The sequence below is a fragment of the Echiichthys vipera genome (genome assembly GCF_963691815.1).
Source record: "Echiichthys vipera genome assembly, chromosome: 4".
NCBI classification, from domain to species: Eukaryota; Metazoa; Chordata; class Actinopteri; order Perciformes; family Trachinidae; genus Echiichthys; species Echiichthys vipera.
Window position 1 is genome coordinate 4950473 of NC_139829.1, and position 22161 is coordinate 4972633.

At 40.0% G+C, this 22161-nt stretch overlaps 1 protein-coding gene across 1 annotated transcript in view; it reads right to left on the reverse strand.

Annotated features, from left to right (window-relative positions):
- Positions 1-507: 507 nt before the first annotated feature.
- Positions 508-22161, reverse strand: part of cep120 (centrosomal protein 120) — a 32527-nt gene continuing 10873 nt past the window's right edge. Inside the window, exons 15-20 of the mRNA XM_083911740.1 lie at positions 22011-22103; positions 21210-21371; positions 20726-20848; positions 19280-19378; positions 2806-2951; positions 508-1148 (exon numbers count right to left, since the gene is read on the reverse strand). Coding sequence (XP_083767866.1) covers positions 932-1148; positions 2806-2951; positions 19280-19378; positions 20726-20848; positions 21210-21371; positions 22011-22103 — 840 coding nt within the window. The 3' untranslated portion in view covers positions 508-931. The remainder of the gene's footprint in view (positions 1149-2805; positions 2952-19279; positions 19379-20725; positions 20849-21209; positions 21372-22010; positions 22104-22161) is intronic.

Consider the following 22161-nt stretch of genomic DNA (forward strand, 5'->3'; position numbering starts at 1 on the left):
TTTTTAAGTTTTTTTTAATTCAGGTAGTTACCAGTTTCAGTTCATTTCTGTGGAAATGAGAATTAATCTCAATTATTTTTTGATACATTTATAAAATGTCATAAAATATCCATCAAAAGTTCTCAGAGCCCTAAACAATGTCTTTAGTTAAAAAAACCTAAATATAATTAATTAATCATCAAAGATTTTAAAGAAAACGAACATATTTAAACGTTAAAGGGAATTCGGAGCATTTTTGTTAATAATAAATAATATATTTTTTATATTTAAATATATCTTTTTCTGAATGGTTAGTTAATGAATCACCTGATAAGGCGATAATGCCAAAAAAATCAATGAGTTAAACACAAATATTTGACTAATTAATTAAATCATTTTGTAATTTTTGATGCAAAAATGTCGCTTTCAGCCTGTAAAATATCTTGTTTTTATCATATTAAACTGAGTATCTTTGAGTTTTGGACAAAAAAAGACAACTAAAGACATCGCGCACTTGGACTTTGAGAAACATTCGATGGACATGTTTCAGTATTTTTCTATCATTTATAAACCAAACGATTAATGTTTAATGAAAATAATAGTCAGTTGCAGCCCTATTTATTGTGTCTGACAACCAACAAATTGATAAATTGACTAAATCCTTTTATCTCCAGTGAACACTGGGAAAAGGTCATGTGGATTCCGAGCAGTTGGAGCGTCCCTGAACACATCGCAAAATGAACTGAAAGTGTTTCCTGCCTGAAAAAAGTAGAAAATCTCAAACGTTCATTAAAGCTTCACACATGTTAAAGTAGTGGAATGATCCTTTAAACGACATGTCCAAGTCCATCTGAAGTTATTGATCGCTGTAATCGATCACACAATGATAAAAAAAAAAGAGTGCAGTCACAACAGAGCGTCAGCGGCCTCACAGCTTGTCTCTGATTGGCTTTCAGAGATTACCTCGGCCCCTCATGGCGTCCTGGATCTGTCTGTTGAGCTCGGCGATGATCCGGTCTTCGTGTGTGTAAACGCCGGTCCTCAGCAGAGTGTCTCTCTCCTCCAGCAGGCGGCTCAGGTGTTCGTCGGCGCTCTCGTTGACGCCCTGAGCGGGGGCGGGGCCGCTCAGGGATGAGGTGGGACCTAACCTGTCCTCCTGCTGCTTTAATCTGTCAAAGAGAATATGAAAAGGGATCAGCAAGTTTCTCTTTTAGAGCGGTGGATGATGTCATATTTCACGAGGCTGGGATTGATTCTCTTGGGTCCATGAATTCTTGATAGAAACACTGAAGGAGGTTTGTTTCCGTATCCAATGAAAGAGTTTAAAATGAATTGATTAAAGCATATCTGTGCAGTTAAGTGCAGCTCGTTAAAAACCAGCAGGTATCCATGTAAGCAGCCTCGGGATGATCACACTACAGTACCATGGTGATAGAGAGAGGTGCAAAAACAACTTGTGCATGAAAGGTAGGACGTTATTAAAGGAGAATTCAGAGTCAGGATAACTGCCAAAGAGAAAAGAAGCTCATTATAATTAAAGCTTTTGAAAATGTCGAGGTGGATTGTAAAACTGTTGGGTCCTCTTGACTACCTCAAACTTTTCACAGATGTAGGAGCTGCTTTTATTGGGAAATCCTCAGACGGATTTATATATAAATACCTTTTTTTTAAATTCCCTGTTCACATTTATATTTATTCTCAACTCTATTTAAGTATAAATGTATTTCTTATATAGCCTGTTTATACATATAGCCACTTGTACATTAAGCTGCCAAAAAAATTGTCAAAACGTGTTTTTAAATCATGAACTACGTGATCATATAATAAGTAAACAATGTGACGACATATCGGCAAAAACATTTAAAATTTGTATAGAGTATGTACATATTTTTCTTTAGTATTTAGTTCACTATTAGTTACACAAAAAAAGGCTTTATATATATGTAAATATATCTATATATATCCAAGCACACTTCACGGCTAAAGTCTAGTTCCTTTGACCAGTGTGAGTGCAACCGTACCGCGCCCAGGCACGACGCGCTTGGTGGCACGACGCGCTTGGTGGCACGACGCGCTTGGTGGCACGACGCGCTTGGTGGCCCGGTTGAGAGAGGTGGACTTTAGTAAAGCACAGATGCACATGTACGGGCATGTGTATGAGTATGATCACGAGCATTGACAGCGGTCCTGATGTCTGTTTAAATGCAACTGTTCTCTGTGACGGACATTTAAAAAGATGCAGCTGAACGGTTTGCGGTTATTTGATACAAGGTGGAGTGTTTACTGCAGATTTGGACAGATGAAACGTTCAAAGACAGTCAGACAAAACTAAATCTCAGAGGAGTGATGACGTATAAGCAATACACATTTGCGGGGGGAGAGGGGGGGGCAATTACCCTAAAGCACAGGGCATAGTACGAATGGACAGTGTGAGTGCACCCTCAGTTTTAAACGCAGTGATTCCTTCTCTATGTGCTTCAAGTTGTGATTATAACTCCGTACTGTAGCAATCTCTGGTGCAGTGTTGCCCTGGCAACCAATAGCGTGTGATTCCAACATGGTGGACAGGCTCAGACCCCTCCAAAAATTTTCACGTCTCTGCTGTATCTCATAAGTCCAACACAGTATTTTATTTGATTTTATAAATTGTATGATATTCCTATATTTTAGCTGCTGGACTATTTTGTGTCTTAGATTCTAATAATTAATATTTTAATACTTATTAGTATGAGTTTTGTTGTAATTGTTTCATAAAGATCCTGAATATGTTGACGGTATTAAATGAAAATGATGCAGCGTTTAATCGTAAAAACACGATGATCTGACCTGTTGAGTTCATTCCTGATGTCGTCCAGCTCCTGTCGGTCCTGGTGGACCGCCTCCTTCTGCTCCGTTGCTAGGTAACGCAGCCGCATGGCCTCCAGCTCCGCCTGCTGCTTCTTCAGGCGCGTCATAGCGTTCTCCTGCTCCCGCTACAAACACAAACCGGTTCCTACAAGTTAAAGACTTTTTACAACTTTATTTAATGCCACCTGGAATGAAATTTAAGACCAATTTCACAAAAAATATAAAAAAGCGTACATTTGCTTTGCGCGTCCCAGACACGACAACATGACTCAAGGCTTCAGAGAGAGAAGTGCGCCTGTATTGTGATATTTATGGTAAATTCGTTGAAACCACACAGGGGAGCTGACATGAAGGTAAACACTTTACTGTCATTCTGTCTCTCTCTGCAGTATAAAACTCTGACACGAAGGTAAACACTTTACTGTCATTCTGTCTCTCTCTGCAGTATAAAACTCTGACACGAAGGTAAACACTTTACTGTCATTCTGTCTCTCTCTGCAGTATAAAACTCTGACGTGAAGGTGAAACATTATACTGTCATTCTGTCTCACTCTGCAGTATAAAACTCTGACATGAAGGTAAACACTTTACTGTCATTCTGTCTCACTCTGCAGTCTAAAACTCTGACATGAAGGTAAACACTTTACTGTCATTCTGTCTCACTCTGCAGTCTAAAACTCTGACATGAAGGTAAACACTTTACTGTCATTCTGTCTCACTCTGCAGTCTAAAACTCTGACATGAAGGTTAACACCTTACTGTCATTCTGTCTCACTCTGCAGTCTAAAACTCTGACATGAAGATAAAACACTTTACTGTCATTCTGTCTCACTCTGCAGTCTAAAACTCTGACATGAAGGTAAACACTTTGCTGTCATTCTGTCTCACTCTGCAGTCTAAAACTCTGACATGAAGGTTAACACTTTACTGTCATTCTGTCTCACTCTGCAGTATAAAACTCTGACATGAAGGTAAACACTTTACTGTCATTCTGTCTCACTCTGCAGTCTAAAACTCTGACATGAAGATAAACACTTTACTGTCATTCTGTCTCACTCTGCAGTATAAAACTCTGACATGAAGGTAAACTCTTTACTGTCATTCTGTCTCACTCTGCAGTATAAAACTCTGACATGAAGGTAAACTCTTTACTGTCATTCTGTCTCACTCTGCAGTCTAAAACTCTGACATGAAGGTTAACACTTTACTGTCATTCTGTCTCACTCTGCAGTCTAAAACTCTGACATGAAGGTAAACACTTTACTGTCATTCTGTCTCACTCTGCAGTCTAAAACTCTGACATGAAGGTTAACACTTTACTGTCATTCTGTCTCACTCTGCAGTATAAAACTCTGACATGAAGGTAAACTCTTTACTGTCATTCTGTCTCACTCTGCAGTCTAAAACTCTGACATGAAGGTTAACACTTTACTGTCATTCTGTCTCACTCTGCAGTCTAAAACTCTGACATGAAGGTAAACACTTTACTGTCATTCTGTCTCACTCTGCAGTCTAAAACTCTGACATGAAGGTAAACACTTTACTGTCATTCTGTCTCACTCTGCAGTCTAAAACTCTGACATGAAGGTAAACACTTTACTGTCATTCTGTCTCACTCTGCAGTATAAAACTCTGACATGAAGGTAAACACTTTACTGTCATTCTGTCTCACTCTGCAGTCTAAAACTCTGACATGAAGGTAAACACTTTACTGTCATTCTGTCTCACTCTGCAGTCTAAAACTCTGACATGAAGGTAAACACTTTGCTGTCATTCTGTCTTACTCTGCAGTATAAAACTCTGACATGAAGGGAAACACTCTGCAGTATAGATGATGGAGAGGATGTGAAGTATTAACTTTACATGAACACACCACGTGAAATAATCAAACTGCGTCAAAAATGTATTCGTTGTGCCCACGTCCGGTTTTCATTTTTTTTAGAATAAAATGTTACACAACCAGGCACATATACAGGATACATATGAAAATAGGATCAATTGCACTGTACAGTAAAATATGCAATATTAAATATGAATTAAAATGAAACTGTCTGTTTTTAGTGACTGAGTTCACTTCAGGTGCATTCTAGATGACACAGGTATCTTTTCACAAACGTACAGAACTTTTCACTGTGGAATTTCAGAACAAAATGCCCTTGTAAATTTCCTGTACGCTAAAAACTAAACATTATATTAAAAACCTGTTTCCAGTCACTAATTCTGAATGTATGGTATATTTTTTCAAGAATTTGAAAACAGCACATTGTCATTTCTGCATTTATTATCAAAGTATGCATTAGTAATACAGTGAACATTAGTAGAAATGTGAATATTTGGTCCGCATGTTGATTTACAGTGTGTGCCCCTAAAGTTTTCAGCTGGGGGCCACAGTAGTCCTGGTGAAAAACGTTAGTCTGGAGCCCTGTGACTGATGTTACGGCGAGAGGCATTCATTAAAAAATTGAAAAAAACTAAATGTCACCAATTATTTTGAGATTTGAGCTTAATTACGTCAGTAAAAAAATAGTCTTATCCCGTTTCCAAAGATTTAACATTTTTAAGACCTTAAGAAGTTTCATTTAATAACAATTAAGGCAATTAATACCTTTTAAGGATCCGCGGGAGCCCTGACAAATATATATAAAAGTCACTTTCATTTGGAACTGAAAACAGTGATTGTAGTGATGAAAACATGTTCCACTTTCTCAGCGTGAGTTTGACATCCTGCATCTGAGCTGAGAAACATTTCAACATAAAGCTGTGACCTCACTGCTGACACATGGGCGTTTAGATGCCAAGGAACTGTTTTTCATAATTACACAGTTTGGTGATAAATGTGTCTGCTTTCACATTTTCTAAAAAACCTTCCTGAGAAATTCACACGAACACGATGAGAACAGGGAGAAAACTTTATAAAAAGTCGTATTTCTCTCAGCTCAGACTTCCCAAAATGACCCATAATACCATTCTGGGCTCCGTCTACTGGCGTTCAGCTGGACGTTCATAAATCAAGGAAACGGTCTGAGCAGGGAAAACAAAAACACTAATATGGTGTCCGAGCTTCAGTAATAAATCCTTCAAAATTTAAAGTTTGGAGGTTTCCATTACAGCCTGACCGATACAGGCGCTTTGAGCTGTAATGAAATATGTTGATTTTTGAAATATGCTTTAATAAAGCTTATTTAACATTAATATTTGACAATATTATACATAAAATAAAATAAAAAATAAAGCTAAATAAACATGTTCAATATCAGGCAGCTATTAACTGTTTAAATAAATAATGAAGAAAATAAAAAATAAATTAGCTAAATAAACATCATGTTCAGTGTTAATAATAATAATGGATTGGAGTTATCTAGCGCTTTTCTCAGTATTCAAGGCACTTTACAGAGTCCAGGTTCCATTCATTCACACAGACATACATGGTGGTGGTAAAATACCATAGTAGTCACAGCTGCCCTGGGGCCGACTGACGGAAGCTTGGCCACGGCACCTTACCTTGCTCCAGGACACGACGACTATGACACAAGTAAGGCAGGTCGGGGATCGAACCACCAATTGTTAACTGTTCAAATATATAATACAAAAATGAATTTGCTTAATAAACATCATGTACAGTATCAGTCAATTGCTGACTATTTAAATAAATATTTAAAAATAAAATTGTTAAGTTATCAGCAAAATAGTACTGTATCTTTTCTGCATTATGTTCTGTAAAAAAGGTTTTTATATCAACACATATCAAAAAACATAAACACCGATCATTACCGATAAATATCGGCTGAACGATACATGGGTCTGGCTCTAATTGACATCCAACAACCTGCTGTGAAACACTAAATTATCCTCTATAAATATTATTTTAACCTCTTCAGCAGTTATTTTAATACCATCTCATGCCGCACCGCTAACGGGGCAGAAAAACACTGAAAACATGCTGGAGAGGCTGGAATCTGTCGGTGTGTTGTGGTGATGCAGAGCAGAACGAGCAGCCGGCTGATTCTGGATGGGAAAACTAACATTTCCACATTACTGCCCCGCAGAACGCTTTTCACACGCCTGATCACCTCACCCCCCCAACAGAAAAAACACACACACAATCTCTCATGAACACATCATTCACACACACACACACACACACGCACACGCACACACACACGCACACGCGCACACGCACACACGCACACACGCACACACGCACACACACGCGCGGTGTGTGTTGACACAGGCCCAGCTCTCTGTGGACCATTAGCCGTCTATATTATAAGACGTTTTAAGGCTAATTACTACAAAAACAAACATGCTAAACATTTTCTCTAGTGCCCGCTGCCAAGGACAATCTGGGGCCGAGTCCTGAAACAATTAGACAACGAGGTGATACTGAGGCCTCGCCGGGGGAAGAGAGAGGAGGGGTGAGGGAGAAAAGCTACTAAAACTCTTATTACATCATGATTCCTTCCCGCAGCTGTGTCACAGAGACTGACAGAAAAACAACAAGAGTTTGTCGTCCAGCAAGAAAGCAGCAACTACTACAACCAGAGAACGCTCTGGCTCTGTCCACAATGCTACGTTTTCATTTTAAAACGGGGTTGAAAAACTAAAACGATCTCCATCCACCAAAGCTCTTTCTTAAATGCGTGAGAGAAGTAAAAATGTGGGATGAGGACAGTAAAGGCAGAACTTTATAAAGTCCAAAGACTCAGAGCTCAGAGTGATAAAGGAGGAAACCCAGCGCCATTTAGAGGAACACAAAGAATACGGCAAGGACCGCCACCATCTAGGATGGATCGGAAAAAATACGACGCCAGACTGACAGACAGCGTGCGCGCGCGTGTGTGTGTGTGTGTGTGTGTGTGTGTGTGTGTGTGTGTGTGTGTGTGTGACCGGTACAAGTCTGCAGGCTGCAGATGCACACGGGTGTAAGGCGGTAACGGTGATGGAAAACACAGATTGGGAGAGGGAGTGGACATATTAGAGGTGTATGGAGGGAGCCAGTTTTAATATTTGTTAACTTTTTAAAACAAATAAAAAATAATAATTAGTTAAAAATCTACCACTATCAGTTAATTGTTGACCTATTTAAATAAAGAATGAATAAAATTAAAGTAAATGGCTAAATAAGACTGTATATTCAGTATTAGTAAAGTGTTGATTATTACATATAAATAAATAAAACACATTCAGTATCAGTCGTTTGTCAACTTTTTAAATAAAAAAATAAAAATAGATTAAATAGCTAGATATACATCATGTTTAATATCGGGAAATTGATGACTGTAGAAATAAATTAATAAATTGGGTCTATGTAAATCATAAATAAGTAAATGAGTGTGGTCTACACCTAGTCTGTAAAGTGTCCTGAGATAACTTTTGATTTGACACTACCTGTAAAATTGAATTAAATTGAATTGAAATATAAAAAGGTAAATTGCAAAATAAACATAGTCTATCAGTCAATTGTTGACCATTTAAATAAAGAATACATTTAAAAAAGTAAATAGCTAAATAGTACTGTATGTTCAGTACGAGTGAACTGTTGATGATTAAATAAAAAAATAAAAAGGGAAAGGAGCAGCCACACAGTCAGGTCTCTCAGCCGACCTAACTGATGAGAGTTTCTGCATCCTCCTTTACAAATGTCTACGGTTACAAACAAGACACTCAAACACAACCTGGGCTTTAACAGGGAAATGGCCTCCGCGGCGTTCACAAACGGACACGCTTTAGGAGCTCAAAAACGCTGCAGTAGAGTGGACGCCAGGCGTGAACGTGGAGAAAGAGATGGGTTTTTCTTAAAAGCAACACGCAGTAGTGTGGCTGTCACCTCAGGGTCCAGGTTGTGGTGGAACAGAATAAACCCAAACAGAGAGGGAGGTACATCGTCAGCACCAGATGCTCCAGTGTTTTGATTTTTCTTCATGCGGAGAATGTGGGCACGTGTGCACGACTCGAAATATCATGAGCGTAAAAATTGGAGCTGCGCAGAAGATTCTCAGCTCCACATTCATTGATGCTCAGAACTTTTCAGGCCTGCCAACTCTCAGGAGACACTACTGACATTTTATGATAATAATAATGAATGATATCCCAATATTTCACCATAGATTTTCAGAGAAAGTTCAGTTAGTTGTTTTGTAGACGTCATTGTGCATCGAGATATCCCGATATATGATTTTTATCGCTCTACGGTTAAATTAAATGATGATAAAGGATCTTATGAAGTAACACCCAGCTTTGAGACACGAACATTTGCTGCAACATAAACGGGAAATGAGCCCAAAAAATAATCTGAATTGAGTTTTTTGACTTTTTCCCCCAAAATATTCCGACTTTTTTGTCACAATCTTCCCACTTCTCTAAACATTCCGACTTTTTTGTCAAAATCTTCCAACTTCTCTAAATGTTTCGACCCTTTTTGTCACAATCTTCCGACTTTTCCAAATATGCCGACTTTTTTTCACAATCTTCCGACCTTTTTCCCTTAAAATATCATGCCAGTTTTTGTCCCAATCGTCTCAGACCCAAACATTTACTGCAACATCGATCCAAAGGAAAATCTGAATCGAGTTATTATATGGACTAAAAGTGTGGAAAAATGAACCTCGGAGGGAAACGTGGTTCAGTTGTTAAAAATGTAAATATTTTTGAATGTCAAACTGATGTAAAAGTTTAGAAAAGCTGTGAGCAGCAGAGGGACGCAGAGGAAGTCCAGGATCGACGTTTCAGACATTTGGGTTTTTTTGGGTCGGATGACCAGAGAATGACTTTTCCTCCCCATGTCTCCCCTCCGTCTCCCGCCTCCGTTACTCCACTTTGAGAGGGCAACAGTGGCGAGCAGCTAGACGGCTCAGATGTAGTTTTCTGAGCAGCTCTCCATCTGTGGGAGATCAGTGGGAGTTTTTCACTGAGGTTTTTTTTAGGAATGTGATGGATAAAACACAAAAGGGGACGACTGGGACTCACATTACAGACAAATTAGTTTCTGCAGCTGAAATTGCCGAAAAATCTGGATAAATTTAAAATGTCTGTTTTGTGTTGAGAAGCTGACAGACTAAAGCTGAGGTGGCGTTTTCATTCTTCAAAAAAGTCAAATATTAACATGTAAGAGGAAAGGAAGACCAAGACAAATGTTATGACTCTTACAACTTCATCCTACAGATCTAAATCTTACATCACTTGATCAAATGTTATTTTCTAGTGAAATATACCTTAAAAAAAAGCTTGGAGAGCTCATACAGATGTCTTTCATATGTCTGGTTTTATCTGACCAACGGACCAAAACCCGACACAAAACACGATCAGATAAGAGAAAGAAGAACAGAACTTTGCCGTGAGTTCTCAGTCTTTTTGCTCTCAAGACTATTTTTATGAAAACAAACCAAAAGTTGTTCAGATGTATGAAGGGTCAAGATCAGTGTTTTCAGGCTGCTAGAGCGATAAGAACGAGACACCAGAGCAGAGTTGGAGAATGTGGTGTGTTTGTGTGCGATAGAAGCTGACGGTCGGCTCCAAACAACTTTAATATGAAGATTAAAAACCACAAGAGCAGGCGATGTCTTCCTGAAGTCTTCTTTTACTACAGCTCTTTATTAAAGTGAAATTCTGGTGTAAAATCATCCCAGGGTCTTTTTAGGCAAATTGGGTCATCAAATAGGCCATTTTTTTTCGTGTAACAACTATTAACGTAGATTTTCTGGAGAGTCGCTAACAACCACAACGTTTATGTGTTTTGCTGGAATAAATCATCATTGGGCTCCTTCCTTTTAGATTGACTTTGGTAATCGACTTGAATGGAGTAGCTGGTACTGGGGCCAGTAGGTAAGTCTTTAAAAACTAAGGTTCACGAGGTTTTGCTTTATGTGGAGCAGTATTAGTGGTTAAAAAAGACATTTTAATGCATCCAAACCGCAGCCCCGAGCTAATCTGTGTTAGCCGAGGCAGGCTGTTCGAGACTCTCCAGAAAAATCTATGTTAATAGTTGTTATACAAAAAAAAATGTCTTGATGGCTTATTTGATGACCCAATTTGCCGAAAAAGACCCTGGGATGATTTTACACCGGAATTTCACTTCAAGTGTCGTACTACAAACTGTCTACTTTCTTCATTCAGCAAAACAAAGCCAACCAAAGTTATCAAATGCAGAACATTGTCTGAACACGAATAGCTGTAAAAAAAAAAATTAAAAAAACATTGCATACATTAATGACTCTAAAATTGCCCGTAGGTGTGAATGGTTGTCTGTCTCTGTTTGTCTCTATGTGCCCGTGATAGACTGGCGTCCTGTCCAGGGTGTACCCCGCCTCACGCCCGATGTCAGCTTGGATCGGCTCCAGCCCCCCGTGACCCCGACAGGGACAAGCGTTTGAAGATGAATGAATGAATGAATGAATGAACATTTTATTTTCCGTTTTCCCTTGATAACGAATTAAGTTTTCTTGTGGTTACGAGATCATTTTCCTCGGTTTTCTCGTAATAAGGAGATAATTAATTTGGAAATGAATGAAACGTGACAGGCCTGAGATTTCTGTCACACCTGACATGCCATGCCTTGTAAAGACTTCTCATATCTTGAACACTATAGACAACACTGACAGATGATTTCAGTTGGTTATACTGTTACTTAATCTGTATATGTATGTGCACATTGTAAAACTCCTCCCTGTACTGGTATTTATGTTGTTGTAATAGAATATTGTTCACAATAAAGTTTGTTAAAAAACACAAAACTGTAGTTAATGAGGACATCAGGCTCACTTAGCCTGCTCCTCTGCTAAAGCTGAAGCCTTACTAACGTCTTCTTAGATTATGCACACTATTGTGAACATTATCTGTAATAAAAAGGCATAAAGTTATTTCAGCCTGTGTCCGGCCTCGATTGATGAGAGATGTGATTATAACGAGAAAACGATGGAGGAGAATGGTCTTATCACAGGAAAAAAGAGGAAATAAAGTGTATGTAATGTATGACCTTTTAGGGCTTCCGTATAAAACTCATCAATATTCAGTTCTCATATATTTCTGATAAATGTCTGACCAATCAATTTTATTCTGTCCTAATAAAATGATTGGCTGAGCTTCCTGCCTGTCATCGTCTCAGTGTCTCTTCCAGTTTCCTCCCGCTGTCACTGCTTGAGTCATGCGCCTCTCTGCAGAGCGACAGAGCGACCTGTGAGAGAGCGAGGAACGGCAAAGGACTGATGTGTCCAGAGGGAGAGGCCAGTCAACATGTGCTCTAATTTCCAGAGATGGTGGAGGCTGATGCAGCTTCATCGAGAGCTAAAAAGAGATGAGATGGGGGAGGAGTTTCTGCTGGACAGGTCCTTTTAGTTTGATTCTAGAACGCAGCATTACAGGAGATAATGTAGAATCCAGATGCTATCGGTTATCACTTCCTATAGTTCTGTAATACGGTGGTTTTTGTGTAAGGAACATTAGCGTTAGCGTCAGTGCTAACTTCACCGGTAGTGTAAACAGACCAGCCGTTAGCAGCGCACGTGTCGGGGGAGGAGGGAGCGTCAGAGGTCAGGCGGGGGGAGAGATTTTTAACGTTGAAGCTGCAACTATGTGGATATGTGAACCTGTGGTCTGGTCAAAATGTCCCATGAACTGGTCGATGGCCTGAATATGAAGTTATGAACCGGCTGAATGAAGTTTTGCTGCTTCTGCACAGCGTCTCCACTCTCGTAAAAAGGTCAACACTAGACTAGAGAATCGCATTTGCAAGAATAACGTTAAAGTGGCGTTGAGTGTTGCTTTCTAATAATTTCATGTCTCTAATACAACTTCTGATCTTAAATTTGTTAATTTTGTGGAGTGCTTAAAACCCTCTGAAAAACAATAAGTTATACTCGTGTTAAGCCTGTGAATGTTCTCATTCGTCCAGGTCATCGTTATCCTCAAAGCAATTTCAGTCAAAAACAACTGGACTGGTTATTTGTCTAGGAAAACGTTTCACCTCTCATCCAAGAGGCTTCATCAGTTCATGTACGCATCTGACTAGGCTGGGACTGGTCCGATCAGTCCCAGCCTGGTCAGATGCGTACATGAACTGATGAAGCCTCTTGGATGAGAGGTGAAACGTTTTCCTAGACAAATAACCAGTCCAGTTGTTTTTGACTGAAATTGCTTTGAGGATATACTCGTGTTAATATGAAAATGCCTTGCCCTCCGTGACCTTCCCTGGTCTTGGAAGCCTCTCACCCTGGAGCTCCATAATAATCCAGGAATTAGCTGTAGTGGGAAACATCAGTGTCTCTCCACTGAGACCAGTCACCCAGAAATTCCCTCAGACGACATTTTGCATCTGCTGTTTGACAGACAGTTTTATACAGACAGACTCATGAGAGAGGACGTTTTTGTTTTAGTGAACCCTGAACTCTGACAGCGTGAGTGACAGACTGAAACCAAGACATGATGAAACATCGAACACGTGGACTTCTGTTTCCTCATTAGAGATGTCACAATGTCACATTTAGATCTGAGGATTAAAGTCAGATGAAATATCACAGTTCCACGAATATTAATGAGTGAATTTCTGGACACATTGTGAACATTGTTTGGTCCTCCAGCCCAGTTTAAATTGGTTTGGTCCTCCAGCCCAGTTTAAACTGGTTTGGTCCTCCAGCCCAGTTTAAACTGGTTTGGTCCTCCAGCCCAGTTTAAACTGGTTTGGCCCTCCAGTCCAGTTTAAACTGGTTTGGCCCTCCAGTCCAGTTTAAACTGGTTTGGCCCTCCAGTCCAGTTTAAACTGGTTTGGCCCTCCAGCCCAGTTTAAACTGGTTGGTCCTCCAGCCCAGTTTAAATTGGTTTGGCCCTCCAGTCCAGTTTAAACTGGTTTGGCCCTCCAGTTCAGTTTAAACTGGTTTGGCCCTCCAGTCCAGTTTAAACTGGTTTGGCCCTCCAGCCCAGTTTAAACTGGTTTGGTCCTCCAGCCCAGTTTAAATTGGTTTGGCCCTCCAGCCCAGTTTAAACTGGTTTGGTCCTCCAGCCCAGTTTAAACTGGTTTGGTCCTCCAGCCCAGTTTAAAATGGTTTGGCCCTCCAGTCCAGTTTAAACTGGTTTGGCCCTCCAGTCCAGTTTAAACTGGTTTGGCCCTCCAGTCCAGTTTAAACTGGTTTGGCCCTCCAGTCCAGTTTAAACTGGTTTGGCCCTCCAGTCCAGTTTAAACTGGTTTGGCCCTCCAGCCCAGTTTAAACTGGTTTGGCCCTCCAGCCCAGTTTAAATTGGTTTGGCCCTCCAGTCCAGTTTAAACTGGTTTGGCCCTCCAGTCCAGTTTAAACTGGTTTGGCCCTCCAGTCCAGTTTAAACTGGTTTGGCCCTCCAGCCCAGTTTAAACTGGTTTGGTCCTCCAGCCCAGTTTAAATTGGTTTGGCCCTCCAGCCCAGTTTAAACTGGTTTGGTCCTCCAGCCCAGTTTAAACTGGTTTGGCCCTCAAGCCCAGTTTAAACTGGTTTGGTCCTCCAGCCCAGTTTAAACTGGTTTGGCCCTCAAGCCCAGTTTAAACTGGTTTGGCCCTCCAGCCCAGTTTAAACTGGTTTGGTCCTCCAGCCCAGTTTAAACTGGTTTGGTCCTCCAGCCCAGTTTAAACTGGTTTGGTCCACCTTAGTAACGTTACATTCACTAGTTCACTTTTTTCACACAGACTTGAGCAGAGAGGGCTGGACGATTATCTCCAACAAATCTTCCGACATTTGTTCTCCTAATATAACAACTTTTTTGTCACAAGTTTCCAACTTTTTTACCTCAAAATATTACGACTTTTGTCACAATCTTTTGACTTTTTTCCTTAAAAATTTCCGACAATGTGTGACAATCTTAATATGCAAATGTATCTTCTTAATAATATGTAACATCGGTCATCATTCTCCTCTTTTCAGATTATTGAGCAAGTGATAAAAATTAAATACATATATATGTTGTTTTTTTTGTCATATCTACTTATCAACCAAAAAAAACCACAACAAACACAATAAATCTTAATATATGTTACTACCAAAGAACATTTTTGCCCTCCAGACCTTTGGACTGTATTTAGGTGCTGCTTTAGGGTGGAAATAATAAGACAATTAATCGATTAATCATTAAAAATACTTTAATCGCTAATTGTGGATAACTGGTATTATTTCTTTTTTTGGTTTGAGATGTTCATCTTGATATTGTAGTTTTATACAATATCATTAATAGTCAATTTAAAAAGAATTATGATATAGTTATCGCAACATGAATACATTTAGAATTATATTAACAAGATAATGTCAACATAATTATAAAATTGAATTACTGTAGGTTTCAAAGTAATGAACTATACAATCTGAAAAACTAACAGCAGACTAATTATGACAGGTCTGGACTCAAAATACAAGAAAATTGAGGAGTGCGATGACTTTTCCATAATCGCTAGTACAAGAAACTTAAGAACAAATCTGTTCATACGACTTCATCATGAGGCCCCTTATGTTTCCATGATCCTGCAGTTAAAACCATTCAGTTTAATTAATTTTCAGTTAATACAGCCGACATTTCTGCATCCTCACTGTGAGAAAGTCAACATGCACAAGGCGAAGTGGATTTCACTGGGGCTGCGTGTGAGTGAGGATATAAATATGTGCTTTTTTCTTTGCAGCCTGTAAAAATGACCAAGTTTAGTTGTTTCTCCTGATACCAGCAGCTTTTTAAAAAAGCCATATTTAGTTGCCTGACTTTCCACTTGGGCTGGAAAATACCAAATTTAGCTTCCAGGCACAGAACTTTAATCTCTTTGTTTCAATATTTTTGCTTTGGAAAGAGCAACTTAAGCTCCTTGTCCCAATATTTTGGATTTAAAAAGTCTCTGATCTAATACCTCGGAGCCGTCTGCACATTAATTCTCGCTCCGCACCTCCTGGGTTGAAAAGCACATTATTCCTCGGACAAGAATTTTTATGATCCGACTAGAGCTAAACAGCACGCCATGCGAGGCGCTGAGAGGAGAGAATAAATAGGCGAGGAGAGGCCGAGAAAAACCAAACAAGAGCCGGCCTTAAAAAACCGCAGAGCGCCAAGACGGATGGTCGTGTAAACACACGGCTGATATTTTGTAAAAAGCGAGAGTGTGACATCTGAATAGTTAGTGCCGGGCTAACGCAATCCCAGGGATGATTAATAGGCAGGGGGTGACACTCGGCACCGAACCCCCTTAGAGCTGCATAAATCACACTGTGTTTTCTTTACAATGATGTGGCACTTAGAGAGAGAGAACGAGTAAAAGAAAAGAAAGGAGGGGAAGAGAAAGGGAGGTATGAACTAAGAGAAATGAAGTGTGAGCTGAAAAAAAAGAAGAAGAAGAGAGGGGGTGAGAAATCGTGAAATGGATACAGGGATAAGAAAAGGAAATATTAGATGAAGTGAAAGCTAGAAAAGAGAGAGACGAAGAGAGGAGAAAACAGTAGGTAAAGAAAGAGAGGAAGAGATGGATATAAGAGAAACATAAATGAAAAGAGAAAGGAGGGGAGAGATTCATTTAAAAAGAATAGTAAAAGAGAGACTAAAAATCTGAGAGGAACTGAAAGAAATGAGATGGAAAAAAAAGAGAGGACTGAAAAAAGGTCTTTAAAAATAGAAAAAAATAAATGGAAAGAAAGAGAAAGGAGTGGACAAAAGAAAGGTGAATACAGGGATATGAGATGAAGAGAGGAGGAAAAAGGAGGTCAACAAAGAAAGGAAGAGAGAACAGGATGAAGACGATGAAGAGGAAGAAAAGAGATGATGCAAAAGGAAAATAGACTAAAAACAAACATCAAAAAAGAAAGAAGGGAGGAAAAACAAGGACTGCTTTACAAAGAAAACGCTAGAAAAAGAAAGACAAAGAAAGAAGAGGTGGGAATAAGAGAGAGAGAAAGAAAGGGAGAGGAGGGAGATAAAGAGAGACATTGATGCAAAAAGAAAGAAGAAGACAGGGAGAAAAGAAAAGACTGAAAGAAATGAAAGGTGGAAAAAAGAAGAGGAGAAGAAAAGGTGCATAAAATAGAAGGATTAAAGGAAAGAAAGAGCAAGGGGAGATAAAGGGACAGAAAGAGGTGAATACAGGGATGAGAGACAAAGAGGAGGAAAAGAAATAAAAGAAGAGAGGACAATATCAAGACGGTAAAGAGAAAGAGAAGTGGCTGAAGGTAGAGAGAGATCGATGCAAAATGGAGGAGGGAAAGAAGAGAAAGAAAAAAGAAGAATAAAGGGAAAGAAAGAAAAAAAGAGGGCGAGATTGCTGCAAAAAGACAAGAGAGGAAAAGAGGAAGATAAAGAAGGGTAAATGAGAGGTGGAGGAAGAAAGAATAGGGAGAGGTGAAACAAAAGTGGTCAAAAGAGATAAATACAGAAAATGAAAGTTACCAAGACAGAAAGAAAGGAGGAAAACAGGGTCAAAAAAAGAAAGGATTAAATGGAAATAAGATATAAAGAGGAAAAAGAGTGGCTGAGAGCGATAAAGAGTGAAGGGGGAAGAGGGTGACAGAGGGAGAGAAAAGGGGGGAGATGGGGGAGGAAAGAGAAAGAGGAGAAAGAGGGGGAGGAGAGTGATGCAAAAAGAAAAGAGAGGAAAAATGTGTGTCCAGTTTTCCAGCTGTTAAATGTCAGTAACAGTTATTAGTTTGTCAGATAAAGTCTGTGTGTGTTTACATTAGTCTTAGGCCCACTTAGTGTGTGTGTGTGTGTGTGTGTGTGTGTGTGTGTGTGTGTGTGTGTGTGTGTGTGTGTGTGTGTGTGTGTGTGTGTGTGTGTGTGTGTGTGTAGGAAAAAGGAAAAAGTGAGCGAGAAAGAAAAAGAGAGGTGTGTTTTTACACCAGAGCCAAATATTTAGCTGAGCTGAAGTAGACAATGAAATGTGTGAGGAAACACACACACGCACACGCACACGCACACGCACACGCACACACACCAAGTATTCCAACTTTTTTGTCATAATCTTTCAACTCTTTTTCATTTCCCTTTACCTCATCTTATTTGTATTTTTATCTGGTTTATTTTTCATCACTTCATGGTCTATTTGACTTTAAATGGACCATAATTTACTAAATGAACATCATGTTGTATTGAAGAAGACTTGAAACTAGAGATTGAGACATAAACTCATTAGGAAAAGGTTTACTGGGGGAATAAATCAAGTGAGAAGTTTAGGCTCATTTTCTTCACACTTCTACACAAAGTTCTAAAAGTCTTCACAGAGAAAGTCACTGCCTTTGAGTTTTACATGTATGTGAGTATTTGATGCTGTCTCTTAGCTAAAATAACTTTTAATCAAGCCAAACTCTTCAGGGTCGGTCCTGCCTTTACATCGACCACAAACGTACTGTCTTGGTGTACTCGGTGTGATGGCGGCTGACTGATGGTGGTCGGGCTGAGCTCAGTTTCCTCTGCTCGCTCTGTGTCTTTAAACAGAGCTGTTAAATGTCCTAAACACTGTCAGCTCGTCTCCAGCAGCAGATTTAAAAAACTGCAGGGTCCTAACACAGAAAAACTACTATTATCTGCTGTGAAATATGAGCGCTGTCAGGAAGAGAGGCCTCAGCGCGGCGGCGGCTCTCCAACACCTCTGCAGTCTGGAGGGTCAGTTTCGCTTTTTATTTCGGTTTTTGACTTCAGTTTTCCTGTTGTCCATGCATTAACCCATTTCTGTCATGTGTTATTGACTTTCTACAAGTTAGAAATTGTGCACTGTTTACTAACACATTTACTGTCAACGGGAAAGGAGACCATCACCTACTTTAGCAGGTTATACACGCTAATTTTGGAGGATTTATTTTTTATTGGTTTCATTTTTTTGGGTATATAAAACTGAATCAAATTCTTTTCAAACCAAGCATCCAAAGTATCTATTTACAGCTTTCTGTAGCTAAAACAATGCTTCTTTACTTGGTAAGTAACGGCCTTTTGGATACACTTTGGGCTAAAACCATAGATTGTATAAAAAATGGACTTGGCATACCCGCCGGTGTCCGTTCTCTCAACTTGATCCAATCATCCTCGCCTCCATCTTGACAGACTTTGACTCCGCCTCATTTCCTCTTACCAAAAAAGGACATGTATGTGACGTTGGGGGGAGGGAGATACGTCCATCTGGCTGAGAAGTGAGGGCCAGAGGCTAGCGGGCACTCAAGAGGCCACGCCCCTAATTATTCATAACCTTTAACCTCCAATAAAATAAAAACTAGCCTGGTCCAAAAAAATTCACTCACCTCAGTGTTGTCATGGAGATATGACCTAAACATACAGACTAAATTGTTTTTTGTCCCAGGCCTTTAACAGGTTTAATGATGCTGTGAAATCGACCTGTTTAACATGAAGGTCAATGAGAAACTGCTCTATTATGAAACCTGCCCCTAGTGGACACTCACAGAACTGCACTTTCTAATTGGATCAACCAGGAAGTCGCCGTGGTGAGGGCTTGGTTAAAAATAGGCAATTTACAGAGGAACAGTACCTGTTTGAATCTGGCCAGCTCTTTTAAGGCGCGCCCCCACTGCTGCTTGTAGTGCAACTTGGACTTAGTGGTGGACTCCAGCTTCCTCTCCAGCTCCACCTTAACAATCACAGAGCAACCAAACATCAGTCACACACACGTCTGAGAAGTTCTGGACATTTTAAATTCTGCCACTGTAGAACGAGGCACTGAGTGCATGAAATTGCATACAAGCGTGAGAAAAAAATTGAATCACTGCTTCTCCCTTAGTAAAACTAAATGGTCATGGATACAATTAAAATCACAGTAACAATATTGAAAGAACAATTATCCAATTTTTGTTGCACAAAAACAGTTCTTTGGCATTAAAAGTAAAAGGTACCCTATGAAGTTTTTGTTTTGAACATTTTCAATCCTGTATTGTTTACATTCTTCTTATTTCTTTCATTACCACCGCCTTTGAGTCTGTGGGACACTAAGAGTAACAACTAAAAGGTCCAAATATGGGGCGACTGTGGCTCAGTGACAGAGTGGGCTGTTCACCATTCGAGAGATTTGGCAGTTCGATCCCCACCTCCCCCGGTCCACATGTCCTTGGGCAAGACACTGAACCCTGAATGCTCCCTGTGCTGCGCATGGGTGTGTAAATGTGGTGTGAGTGATTAGATTAGATGGTATGTAGATGTCCACTGCCATCAGTGTGAATTTCTGTGTGAATGGGTGAATGTGCCTTTAGTAGTCAGAAGAATAGAAAGGCGCTTTATAAGAACAAGTCCATTTACCATAAAAAAATATTGTTTTTCTTTTTTGAAAAAGAAATAAGTTGCCGTTTAAAACACAGACAAATATTAACCACTTTGTTAAAATACAAGTAAACAAAAATGTTTTCATACAGTTGATATTATCAGTGTATTTATATGTAAAAGCCCTGTGTGTGTGCGTGTGTGTGTTAAATGAATTGGATAAAAGAAAATGATGGCGTAATGCAGGGCAGCACGGTGTTAGCACAGTTAGCACTGTCGCCTCACCGCAAGAGGGTTCCTGGTTCGAAATCCCGACCGGAGCCCTTCTGTGCGGAGTTTGCATGTTCTCCCAGTGTCTGCATGGGTTTTCTCCGGGTTCTCCAGCTTCCTCCCAGAGTCCAAAGACGTGCAGGTGTCACATTCACACCTACGGGCAATTTAGAGTCATCAATGGTTCATTGATGACTCTAAATTGCCCGTAGGTGTGAATGTGAGTGTGAATGGTTGTCTGTCTCTGTTTCTCTCTATGTGCCCTGTGATAGACTGGCGTCCTGTCCAGGGTGGACCCCGCCTCGCGCCCGATGTTGCTTGTTTTTTCATTTGTGTTGATTTTTTTTCTGCTCACTTGTAAGGGACAGGTTATACCTCCTTCAGTAGGTTCTTCTCTGATATAATAAGCACTACTAATCTTGGTGGTTAGAACGTGTAAAAACGATTAAATTACCTTCTCTAGAGTCAGCAGGTTGACCTCTGACTGCAGCCTGAACTCTGGCCTGATGTTCTGCTGTTCTCTGTAGAGCTGGAACTCTTTCTCCAGCTGTTTGTACCGACTGTCCCCGTCTGCAATCTGGACACAAACAGAAAAACAACGCATTATTTTTGACATCAACCGTTGGTTTATGGATGACTGTTTTGAAGCCAGGCGTCATTTTGGCTGTCGGATACACATTACTAAACCTTTATCCTGATTGACAGGTGGCCGTGTAGCCCCGCCCTAAAGCATCCCTGCTTTCTGGTCTCTTTGACTTTGAATGGAACCATAATTTACTGAATGAACCTCATGCTGTATTGAAGAAGACTTGAAACTAAAAAAAAAACTTATTAGGAGGGAATAAATAAAGTGAGAAGTTTAGGCTCATTTTCTCATTGACTTCTATAGAATCTCTATTAAAGAGATTTGAGTTTTTTGTGTCCCTGTGTGTCTGCACCTGCTGCAGCAGCCGGCCTCTCTCCTCCTCCATCAGTCGGACTTTGTCTCTCTCCAGCACGACGCGGTGGTCACAGTCCTGCTGTAGCCTCCTGCTGCTCTCCTGCAGCTCTCTCTGGGTCAGATTGTGTTCAGCTCTCAGCTCCCTCTGCAGCCTCTGAGTCTGAGCACATAAACAGACTTACGGTAAAACTGTCCTGCTTTTTATACACAATCCGCCAACATCAATCAATATCCTTTGTTTAACCGGATAAAAAAAAAAAAACTAATCGAGATTTAAAACCGCTTTTCCAAGAGTGACATGGACAAGATGGCGGCACAAAAGCAGAATGAATACAGCAAACACGCAAGACACAAATAAAATAGGATCACACACACTACAGGGAAACAAGGAGTGGGATTACATGATTACACAGTAGGCGCTTTTACATTGGGGTAAAATAGGGCGCTGGGAAAGTTGCAGGGCAAGCCCTCTCAAAAATCGTCTTACTCATCATGTTTCCAGTACAAAAAAAAGGCCACAGAGGGATTTACAAGACTCCGGGGGTCACGTATCACTCAGAATGGGATCAGTGTCGATATGTGTGTATTTGTCGCATATTTGCATCACAGATTTACTGTCTCGTGGAGTATCGTTACATTCCTAGAGTGTCGTTATTACCATTAAATTCAAAAACATGCTAGAATTAGGTCCATAATCAATCTTAATAATGCAAACATGGACCACAACACTGATTAAACACTCTTGTCATTGTTATAGTATCATAAAAAGTGTGTAGATAAGAGTGAGAGGGAGTCAGACCTCCAGCTCGGCCTCAGACAGCAGTTTCTCTCTTCTCTCCAGATCCAACAGAGTCTTCTGCAGCTTCTCCTCCAATACATTATACTCCACCTCCTGCAGACACACAACGTCTGTCAATCCTGCAGCAAATATACGGTAAAGTGTAAGTATT